The following is an 11,949-nucleotide window of genomic DNA, read 5'->3' on the forward strand; positions in this document are numbered from 1 at the left end:
TTCCCTCCTCCTCCTCCACCTCCTCCTCTCCCCCTCCTTCATTTATCTTCCCTTCCCCCTCCTCCTCCATCACGTGACGAAGGAGAGAAAGGAATATTGATGGCCATGATTAATCCATTATTTTTATTAGTGTGCTTAAGGCATTAGTCTTTTTTTTGTTTTTGTTTTTGCTTTCACTTTTTTTTGGGGGGTAACCGATTCATCAGTGACTGTTCCCCTCCTTCCTACCCGCTATTTTCCACCTTCCTAGCCGTATCTATACCTTTCATTATCCCTTCCTTTCCCTTACCTTTTTTTTCTTCTTAACCGTCTATGTATTTTCCCTTCATTTTAACTTTATCGTCTTTATATATTTCACTTTCCCTTGTTTTCTTATCCTTCCCTTCTTTTTATTTCCCTTTTCTTTTTTATTTTGTCCTTTCCCTATCTTTTTTACCTTCCTCACCTGTTTCGTTTCTCTTCCCTTGTTTTCTTTTCTTCTATTATCATATTTCTTTCCTTTCCAGTCGCTTACTTCCCTTCCCTTCCCTTCCATTTTATCCTTTCCTTTACTTCACTTTCCCTTCATTAATTTACCTTGTCATCATTTCCCTTTTAGTCCCTCCACCTCACTACACCTTTACTTCTTCCTTCAATTCCCTTCTCTTTCTTTGTACATTCCCTTTCTCTCCTTCCCTCCTCTTCATTCCTTGGAAGCAAATTGAGCGTGAATACTTATTTTATTTTCTCTCTTTTTTACTTCTCTGTCACTCTTTCATCTATCTCCCATGTAGTTCTTGCTTCCATTATGTGAATTACTCTTTGTCTCATTATGTCGGCTTTTATTTTCCACGTCTCGTCTCTTAAAACAAATTACCTTTTTTTTCCCCCTTTGTGTTTATTTCGTTCCTTCGCCGAATTAGACAAAAGGAACACGAGTCGTTTTTCATCTGCATTAGCACTTGACCACTTAATCTCTCTCTCTCTCTCTCTCTCTCTCTCTCTCTCTCTCTCTCTCTCTCTCTCTCTCTCTCTCTCTCTCTCTCTCTCTCTCTCTCTCTCTCTCTCTCTCTCTTTGTCTCCTCGCCGTCAATATCGTCATGCAGTATCTCTCTCTCTCTCTCTCTCTCTCTCTCTCTCTCTCTCTCTCTCTCTCTCTCTCTCTCTCTCTCTCTCTCTCTCTCTCTCTCTCTCTCTCTCTCTCTCGTATTCGTTATTCATGTATACATAAGCGTGAACGATATTCCTACCTTCGTCCACTTTCTACGTAATTGAATGTTTTATGTTCACTTACGTACTTTCTTCGACATTTCTTCCTCTGTCATTCGCACACTTTCATCACCGTCTTTCCTTATTCCTGGCACCATAAGTATTTTTTTATCGTTATGTGGCCGAGTGATAATATTCCAGGATTTTAGTATTATTGTGAGCCGTTATTCCTTCCAATTATAGCAAGTTTTTTCCTCTTTTTTTTTATATTAACGTGACTACATGATCGTTTCCCAGTCTTTCAGTGCCATTAGTATTCATCTCCCATTATTCACGTTATTAAATATTTCACCTCCCCGATGTTACCTGGGGTCAGTGTTTCATCTTTCATTATTCACGTAAGTTATTGTTCATATTTCCTTATTCATCAGGCTACTTTCTCTTTCCCACATATCGACAATACCTTCAATTTTTACGGCGTTACTTTGATTCATTGTGGAACCTTCGAACATTCACACGTGTCCAAGTTTCCCGTTGCTCATTTCAATCACTTCCCGTTACTCGCGTACCTATACAACACCTTTTCTTTCCGCGTACCTATAAATTCCCTTTCTACCATTATGAGACAGGTAAAGGTAAAGAATCCGGCACAGGTGAGTCAAGTGTACAGGTAGAGAAGGATTTATTCATGAGACTAAGTAAGTTCCCTTTCTTCCATTCTGAGACAGGTAGGACGAATCAGGCAGGGTGGGGGGGGGCAGGTATACAGGTAGGGAAGAATTTACTTGTATAATTAAACTTGCATAAACATTCACCTTTCACACGCTGCATAAAAGTTCACCTTCCGCCATTTCCAATCACGTGATGGCAGAGACGTCAGGTAAAGATCACGTCCAGGCAAGCTTAATACACAGGTAGACAAAGATTAACTCGTGCGACTTAATTATGAATGGATCTCGAGTTTCTAATGTGATGAAATGGCGTAAGCTTAATAAATACGTGGGATATTCTTCTTTAGCAGGGCGGCTATTTTCCTATTACTGATATTAATCCGTCAGCATACTGATGACGAGAACGATTATTATAACTACTGAGAAGATTACGCGGATGCCTCTACTGCTGTGATTGTTAGTGTATTGTTTTGTATTACCTTAATCTCTTTACGACTCGCTATCCAACAACAACAACAACAACAACAACAGCAGCAACAAAGCGAAAAAGAAGAAAACAAAACATTCCTAGAGCTCCACTGCTGTTGTTATTTATTATTGTATTATATTGTATTAACTTGTCTTGTTTTATGATTCACTAAACAACAACACTAACAACAACAAAGCATAAACGAGAACAACAAAACCATTCCGAGAAGCAACAGAAATGAGTCAGGGAAGAAGATGAATAATGATGAGATACAAAGAAGGGAAGGAGAAAGCAGGGAGGAGGAGGAGGAGGAGGAGGAGGAGGAGAAAGGGGAGACATCTAATTCACACTTGTCTCGGCTATTTGATGTTATTCCGTGCAATCCGTCCTTCATCCATTCATCTTTATCAGTCACTCTTCCATCCATCTCCTTCATCTGTTATTACTCACATATCTCTCCCTTCTCATTCCCGCTCCCTCCATCCTTCTCCCTTCCCCCACGTAAATCCAACCCTTCCTCCCCTTCCCCCTTTACCCTCCCTTCCTCCATTCCTGCTACTATTGTCTTCATTACTACACCGACGACTTTGTTTTCTCACTGCTTTTAGTGTTCTTACTTCCTACTCTCATTTATCACTTTTTTCGCTTTATCGTCATTTATTTATGTTCTCCATTTATCTCCATTCACTTCTTCGATCCTCACTTTACGAATGGCTGTTGCTACCACACGACAACCATAAAACTCTTTCTTTATACCTCCATTAATAACTTGAACCCACTTTGCATCTTATACTTTCTTTGCTTTTTCTTTTCTTTTTTTGTTACGCGTCCGGATTTTCATTCCCTTTCCATCTTATTCTTTCTATCGTTTCTTTTCTTGGTCCGATATTCATTCACCTTCCATCTTATACTCTCTTTTTTTTCTTTTCTTCTTTCTTTTACTCGTATCACATTCATTCACTTTGCACCATATACTTTTTTCTTTCACTTTTTTTTTTCAATCCGACATTCATCCTCATTCGACATTCATCTTCATATTCATTCACTTTGCATCTTATACTTTTTTTTTTCAATCCGACATTCATGTTCTGTAAATCTCGGAGGCAAATAAACCCATCGCTTGTCTGTCTCCGCACGCCACATCGAATCAGATCGCTTATCAATAGGCTGTCGCGGGGGTTATTACTTCCTCAAAGGGCCCATCCGTCTTACTTTATTTCGTGACAACTTCCCGCGAGAAACAAATGGCGCGGGTTTGTTTGTTTGTTCGAGTGACTGATTGGCTGGCTGGTTGGCTGTCTATAGAGCTGTCTGGGGCCTGGTTGGTTCTGTTTTAGTTCTTGTCTAATGGTCTTTCTCTCTAGTTTTCTCTGTATGGTTGTATGTGTCTGTCTCTCAATATGCACTAGCTATTGTGTATTTTTATTTGTTTTCCGTCGTAGGTTTGTGTTGTCTGTGCATATTGCTTTTTCTTTAAATGTAATCGTCTGTCTTTTTTTTTTTTTTCTTTGTCAGTCGATCGGTCTTTCTGAATTGGTTTGTCTATGTTTGCATGTCTATTTGGGTCATTTGCAAGTTACATTCTCTCTCTCTCTCTCTCTCTCTCTCTCTCTCTCTCTCTCTCTCTCTCTCTCTCTCTCTCTCTCTCTCTCTCTCTCTCTCTCTCTCTCTCTCTCTCTCTCTCTCTCGTAGAAATTAGCCTCAAGAAAAGAGCAGGACGAAGCGTGAAGGAGGGAGGACTGCTCAGACGGATCTCAAGGTAAAATAAAACACAGTAAAAGAGAGGAGAGGAGAGGAGAGGAGAGAGGGTGTGAGGGTCAGAGGAAGAAACTAGAGGAGTGCATATACTAAAGGGAGAGCGACTGCCAGAATCTTTTATATTCCCGCAAATGTAAACGCGTCAAAATATCAGAATTATAACGCGACTGAAAAGGAAGCAAATGAACAAAAGCTGACCACAAAACAAAAGCCATAAACCAAACACAGAAAAATATCAATAAATAAACACTGAACATAAATTTCCAAATATGAGGAAAAAAAACATTTAGCAAAACCTTTTTGTTTAATGTAGAAAAAAGAAAAATGACTAATCAGGGAAGGCAGACAAGATAAAATCATTAAGGGGAACCCTTTTTACGGCACGCGTTCCTTTACTCACCAGTTACGGTCATATTGTACATTACACCTTCTTAAATACATTGGAATACAGTACAAGAAAACTACCACTACTACTACTACTACTACTGCTACTATCTTTATTTATTTTTATTTTTTTTACATCTTGGCCTATGGTGCCGGTAGGCTTTCTTTGGGGGCCTGGTGGTCGGCTCGAGCCCATCGTGGCGCAGGCAAGTGTTTATAGTGACGCCATCTATTCTTGGCTCATGCTGCCTCCCGAGCTCATTCTTGATTTCCCTTTGACAGTTCCTCTAGACTTAGATCATAACCACGGAAAAACTCAGCACAACGCCCATACTCCAAGTTCCAACTACGTGTTTCCAGACCTTATTCCTATGATATCAACTTTCCACGAACCACTTTACTAGATGATGAACACCTCTAAAAATTATCCATATATCTCATATTTACTGTAATAATGATCCAACAATCTTATATCCACTGTTAGTAATAATATGACTCAGATGTGCAAAGCAAAAAAAGTAATTGGGTGTAAAGTACCACATGTGGAATTCAAAGAAGGTGAAAACTATAAAACCTGCCGTTGAGTAGTAAATGAGAACTTTGTATTTAGCCATGAAAGACTGAGTACAACATGGAGAGGCATAGGTTAATACGAGTTGTAATACTACTACTATATACGATGATGATGATAATAGTAATAATAATAACAATAATAGAGCAAGTAGGTATTGGATGTCCTCTGGTCTCATTAGTAACAATCTAGGGGTGTAGTAGGCAGAAAGGCAACTAAAATTAAGAAATCGCAATGGACGGACACGGGATAAAGGGAACAGATATGGAGGGAAAGAGTACCTACGCGACACACTGGGAAATAACTAATGTATGAAGAGCCCAAGGCATGTTATCCACGCATTATGCATGAAATAAAAGTTGAGCAAGGTTATTTTTTCTTACTTATCAAGATTTATTTGCGAATAGTTGCCATTCAAAAGAATTAAGAATATTTTATCTATTCCTTTATAGTTTAGCAACAGCCCTGTCACCCGCCATCCGACGCGTGAACTGCACTACTTAGCCGACTAGGAAAGATTATAGCAGAAAGAATTTGCTGGAAGCCAGTCGGTCTTCATGGACATAGCACCTCCTTTTATTACCTAACACCGATTTCCTCAATATTCAGATAATTTTTTTTATATCACATCGAAACAACGATGGGAAACTCTGCATCTGGACAGAAATTCAACGTGTGGGTAACCCTGGAGCGAGGCTCCTCCCTGGTGGACTCCATCAAGCTCTCGTGCAAGGACTCCACCTGCTGCCTGAAGAGGAGGCGTACGGTCGCCTCCGTCAAGCTCCCCGTGGAAGGCTGGTCTTGCGTCGCAGGGATTCAAGGCTGCCACGCCGAGGGTGAGCTGCGTGTGCCCTTGGCGAAGCTGTGCAAGAAAGACGGCAACGCGGCCGTCAGGGTGCAATGCGCCTCGCTTAAGAAGCCAGTCTTCACCTCTTCCATGCCGCTGGCCTGGCTGCTGGACAACATCAGCGGCCTCCACTTCTCTCTCTTCTGTGACGACGGGCCCGCCTTCACCAGCCTCCGGTGCAACGGGAGGCGGTGTGGCGAGCCCGTCCGGGCGGTGAGCCCTGCACCTCGTGCGGCCACTGACGGGGTGGCCAGGACCGATGAGGCTGATGCATGGGCAGCCTTTGAAGTGACGACCCATGATGACTGGTCCGTGGAGGCTGATGATTCATGGGCAGCCCCAGACTTGGTGACCTCTGTTGCTATGGTCGAGGCTGTTGATTCATGGGCAGCCTTTGAAGCAATGACCCGTGATGACTGGTCCGTGGAGGCTGATGATTCATGGGCAGCCCCAGACTTGGTGACCTCCGCTGCTATGGTCGAGGCTGATGATTCATGGGCAGCTTTTGAAGCAATGACCCGTGATGACTGGTCCGTGGAGGCTGATGATTCATGGGCAGCCCCAGACTTGGTGACCTCTGTTGCTATGGTCGAGGCTGTTGATTCATGGGCAGCCTTTGAAGCAATGACCCGTGATGACTGGTCCGTGGAGGCTGATGATTCATGGGCAGCCCCAGACTTGGTGACCTCCGCTGCTATGGTCGAGGCTGTTGATTCATGGGCAGCCTTTGAAGCAATGACCCGTGATGACTGGTCCGTGGAGGCTGATGATTCATGGGCAGCCGCCGAATTGGTGACCGCCATCACCGATGAGGCTGATTCATGGGCAGCCTTTGAAGCAATGACCCGTGATGACTGGTCCGTGGAGGCTGATGATTCATGGGCAGCCCCAGACTTGGCGACCTCCGCTGCTATGGTCGAGGCTGATGATTCATGGGCAGCCTTTGAAGCAATGACCCGTGATGACTGGTCCGTGGAGGCTGATGATTCATGGGCAGCCGCCGAATTGGTGACCGCCATCACCGATGAGGCTGATTCATGGGCAGCCTTTGAAGCAATGACCCGTGATGACTGGTCCGTGGAGGCTGATGATCCATGGCCAGCCGCCGAATTGGTGACCGCCATCACCGATGAGGCTGATGATTCATGGGCACTCTTTGAAGTGACTACCCGTGATGACTCGTCTGATGAGGGTGATGATACATGGGCACTCTTTGAAGCAACGATCCGTGATGACTCGTCTGACGAGGGTGATGATACATGGGCACTCTTTGAAGCAACGATCCGTGATGACTCGTCTGATGAGGGTGATGATACATGGGCACTCTTTGAAGCAACGACCCGTGATGACTCGTCTGATGAGGGTGATGATCCATGGGCATCCGCCGAATCGGTGGCCGCCATCACCGATGAGGATGATGATCCATGGGATGCCCTCGAATTGATAACCAGTAATGACTGGTCTGATGAGGCTGATGATCCATGGGATGCCCTCGAATTGATAACCAGTAATGACTGGTCTGATGAGGCTGATGATCCATGGGCATCCGCCGAATCGGTGGCCGCCATCACCGATGAGGATGATGATCCATGGGATGCCCTCGAATTGATAACCAGTAATGACTGGTCTGATGAGGATGATGATCCATGGGATGCCCTCGAATTGATAACCAGTAATGACTGGTCTGATGAGGATGATGATCCATGGGATGCCCTCGAATTGATAACCAGTAATGACTGGTCTGATGAGGATGATGATCCATGGGATGCCCTCGAATTGATAACCAGTAATGACTGGTCTGATGAGGATGATGATCCATGGGATGCCCTCGAATTGATAACCAGTAATGACTGGTCTGATGAGGATGAGGATCCATGGGATGCCCTCGAATTGATAACCAGTAATGACTGGTCTGATGAGGGTGATGATCCATGGGCATCCGCCGAATCGGTGGCCGCCATCACCGATGAGGATGATGATCCATGGGATGCCCTCGAATTGATAACCAGTAATGACTGGTCTGATGAGGATGATGATCCATGGGATGCCCTCGAATTGATAACCAGTAATGACTGGTCTGATGAGGATGATGATCCATGGGATGCCCTCGAATTGATAACCAGTAATGACTGGTCTGATGAGGATGAGGATCCATGGGAAGCCCTTGAATTGATAACCAGTAATGACTGGTCTGATGAGGGTGATGATCCATGGGAAGCCCTTGAATTGATAACCAGTAATGACTGGTCTGATGAGGATGATGATCCATGGGATGCCCTCGAATTGATAACCAGTAATGACTGGTCTGATGAGGATGAGGATCCATGGGAAGCCCTTGAATTGATAACCAGTAATGACTGGTCTGATGAGGGTGATGATCCATGGGCATCCGCCGAATCGGTGGCCGCCATCACCGATGAGGATGATGATCCATGGGATGCCCTCGAATTGATAACCAGTAATGACTGGTCTGATGAGGATGATGATCCATGGGAAGCCCTCGAATTGATAACCAGTAATGACTGGTCTGATGAGGATGATGATCCATGGGAAGCCCTCGAATTGATAACCAGTAATGACTGGTCTGATGAGGATGAGGATTCATGGGATGCCCTCGAATTGATAACCAGTGATGACTGGTCTGATGAGGCTGATGCCTTCCTGGACGCCATGGCCATCTGTGCTGTCGTTGTGTACATTGTCTTGCTTCACTAAGCAGCCTGGTAACACACTCACCAGTGACCCCCGGCGCAGGCGCGAGCCACATCGTGAGCCACACTCCCGAGAAGCGAGACACCCTTTAGTGACCGTCGCTCTTATTACACCTTCAGGGGAGGAGCTCCAGCTGTATTTCTTATCTTATCAATGAAAACCTTTACAATAAAACTATTATCCTATTAATGAATTTACCTTACCTATTAATAATAGTGTGCCTATCACAGTGAAATTCACCACATGCACGACTGCCAAGTCTCTTCCATTCGTCTACCATTCTATTAGCAAACCAATTCCTGCCTGCATGTTTAACAAATCTATATTGATCTAACGACCCACGGCTAAGAGTGCATTATATTTTCTTACTTATCAAGATTTATTTGCGAATAGTTGCCATTCAAAATAATTAAGAATATTTGATCTATTCCTTTATAGTTAAGCAAATGGGCACATGTTTGACCGAGTTGAAAAACTTACTAAATTTTATGCTCTATTTTGGAATATACTGTTTTAGATGAATGCATGTAGTTTTATGAAGCTTTTTCCCGCTTACAAGACCCACGAACATTTACATTTAACGGGGGACCCCTCGGGTATTAGTGGAGGGTTCCCGATGGACTGTGAGGTATACGGCCCTGCCTTCATGCGTGGCTACGAAGACCGCTTCAGATTTTACATAAGACAAACGATATCAAATGTTGGCCTCACCATGTAGCAAATAGTTTAGTAATAGTAGTAGAAGCAGCAGTAGTGGTAGTAGTAGTAGTAGTATAGTAGTACAGTGGTAGTGGTAGTAAAAGTAATAGTAGAAGTAGTAGTAGTAGTAGTAGTAGTAGTAGTAGTAGTAGTAGTAGTAGTAGAAATAGTAGTAGTAGTAGTAGTAATAGTAGTGGGTGCCGGACATACTCCCCCCTTAACATATTCCCTTTTGAACATTTCCCCCTCCGGACATTTCCACTCATTCATCTATTTAATACGAGCGAAATAACAAATAAATGAATCGTAAAACAGACGACTAAAGAGAAGGAACATATAATAAACAAAAAAAACAAAAAAAAAACAGGATCAACACAACAAAATATGATAAAAAACACAAAATACTGAAAAAAAAACTAAGAAACTATCTAACTGAATATCTAACCAGCTAACTCTTCCTAGCTGTCTGACTAGCTATTAACTAACTATTTAAGTACCTGCCTACCTGCCTGTTTTGGTGTGGTTGTTTGTTCAGCTTGGGGACCTACATACCGTCAGCCTCCTTCTTGCCCCTTCAATGTTGGCGGACAGGGTGCCAGCGAGACTTCAAGCCGCGCGACCCAGGGCCTCATCCATCCTTGACCACCACCACCATAACCACCACACCACGACCACCAGTACCACCACCACAGCCACCGCCAAATCCACCACCATTACCACCACCAATACTTACAAAAATGACACTCACCAGCTTCTACCTCCACCACCACCACTACAACCACCACCACCCCTGCCACCAGCCCTACCACTACCACCACAACCTCCACCACAATTACCATCACCACTTCTTTCACAAATGACAGTCACCAACGTCCACCACCACCACCACCACTATCACCACCACTACCACTTCCACAAATGGCAGTCACCTCCTACAACTACCAGCACCACAGATACCACTACGACCACCACCACTACCACCATCACAGCTAAGTCACCACCATCACCACCCCCAACACCTTTACCAGGGTAACTACCACTACCAACACCCTCCCTCCCACCACCACTACCACCATTACAGCTAAGTCACCACCACCACCACCACCATCACCATTACTACCACCAAACCAACATTTTAAGAATTGTATGCGCTGTTGCGAAACTTCAAATGGGTATAATGTAATTCACCTGTATCTCTCTCTCTCTCTCAGTCTAGCCCAACCTACGGCTGGGTGAAGACGTGTGGCTGTTTGCCCCTTGCAACAGTTCATCGTTGCCGTCATGGAGTACTCTGGCCCCGGCACTGTTGCTGACGTGCAGATGGATCTTGCACTCAGTGAAGACGAGGACGTAAGCGTGAAACACTGGCCACTTCTACCCTCGTCAGTGTCAAGTGATTCTGTTGAAGCTGCTTCCAAACTTGACGGCTCCCGCCATGCCAACCCGGGCAAGCGGTCTATGGGTGAGACAAGAGACAGTGACAGCGAGACACACCTACCCAAAACACAGTGAACCCTCCACACCCACTTCTCTGCTGCCGCCGCCTCCTCAACGCACCTCAGCTGCTGCTCCTATCAAACCTCCCCAACCAGCATTTGCTCCCCGTGCTGATTACGTGAAGCTTGCTTTTAGGGAGCGTTTACCAGTGGAGATTAAGCTTCGTTGGCTTGCGGAGGTCAAGAAAACATTCCAGCTTGAGCGGGATATCGCTGAGGTGAAGATGGCATCTGTGACATCACGGTTCGTCTATATTGCAAGGTGCCGCCAGGACATCGTGGAGCGAGTAGCAAAGGGTGAGTTTGTCTCTGTCATTCTTGATGTGCAAGACTCCCCTGAGAGGCCCAGGAAATATCCCAACTATCTGATAACTCGGTACCCTGTCGGTGTTGATCCCTCCCTCGCCCTGGAACTCCCTGGTGTTCACTCTGCCAGACGTTTTCGTCAAGTTGTATTCCTCGCTGGTGAAGTCCACCCATGACTTTTACACCCGGTATGTCACCCGACCTCATCTCACCCGTCGACCTGGGGTTCGTATCGGGCCACTCGATGACCGTGTGCTTCAGGCAGAAAGGAAGGCGGTGGAGCACGGCCTTGCTTTTCAGAGAGACCCAACCCCTGCCCATCTTCACCAGTACCAGACGTCTCGAGACGGGCTGATGACTCTCCAACAGCATCCCCAGACTGACTCGTGGCACAACTTTACTGATAGCATCAATCATCTCACCAGCGTGGGTTCCATGTGGCACAAGATTAACAAGATTGTAAAGAAAAAGCCTTGCACTGCTCTCCATCACAGTCCAACGGAATATGCCGAGTCCCTTATTGACTCCTGGTCTGCACAGTCACGACATGGCAACCTTCCAGCACCTGTACAAGCTACACTCTCCTCCCAGGCAAGCCTTCGTTCTCTCCACCTGGTGGACGTTCTGTTGCGGACAGATGAGGAGGATGACGTTCCCATCACGTCTGATGAGCTGCAGCGTGCCCTGACTCGAGGTACTTCATCAGCACCTGGTGATGACGGGATCACTTACTCTGTCCTACGTCATCTCCAGAAAGTTCCTGGCGATCCCCTGCTGCAGCTTTTTAACTCGTGTTTTCGGAAGGGTTGTGTGCCTCGGGCGTGGACCTCTAGCACCATAGTGCCCAT

General features: G+C 45.2%; 1 protein-coding gene and 1 long non-coding RNA gene across 4 annotated transcripts; one reads left to right on the top strand and one right to left on the bottom strand.

The window, feature by feature from the left end:
* Positions 1-5,650: 5,650 nt before the first annotated feature.
* LOC127008182 (serine-aspartate repeat-containing protein F-like) lies at positions 5,651-8,888 on the top strand. 3 transcript variants are annotated; one of them, XM_050879863.1, is made up of 2 exons: positions 5,651-6,485; positions 6,702-8,888. In XM_050879863.1, the coding sequence occupies exons 1-2, from the start codon at positions 5,682-5,684 to the stop codon at positions 8,601-8,603; spliced, it is 2,706 nt and encodes a 901-aa protein (XP_050735820.1). In that variant the 5' UTR covers positions 5,651-5,681; the 3' UTR covers positions 8,604-8,888. The 3 variants fall into 3 exon arrangements, with proteins under 3 accessions (XP_050735820.1, XP_050735821.1, XP_050735822.1); XM_050879864.1 differs by having other exon boundaries at positions 5,651-6,263; positions 6,702-8,795; XM_050879865.1 differs by having other exon boundaries at positions 5,651-6,263; positions 6,918-8,781.
* On the bottom strand, positions 6,222-6,928 carry LOC127008183 (uncharacterized). Its single transcript, XR_007760904.1, has 3 exons — positions 6,791-6,928; positions 6,464-6,574; positions 6,222-6,352 (listed from the first exon to the last, which is right to left on the bottom strand). It is a non-coding gene; the product is annotated as an uncharacterized LOC127008183 (long non-coding RNA).
* Positions 8,889-11,949: the final 3,061 nt, after the last annotated feature.

The sequence above is a fragment of the Eriocheir sinensis genome, chromosome 37 (assembly GCF_024679095.1).
Source record: "Eriocheir sinensis breed Jianghai 21 chromosome 37, ASM2467909v1, whole genome shotgun sequence".
In the NCBI taxonomy this organism is placed as follows: domain Eukaryota; kingdom Metazoa; phylum Arthropoda; class Malacostraca; order Decapoda; family Varunidae; genus Eriocheir; species Eriocheir sinensis.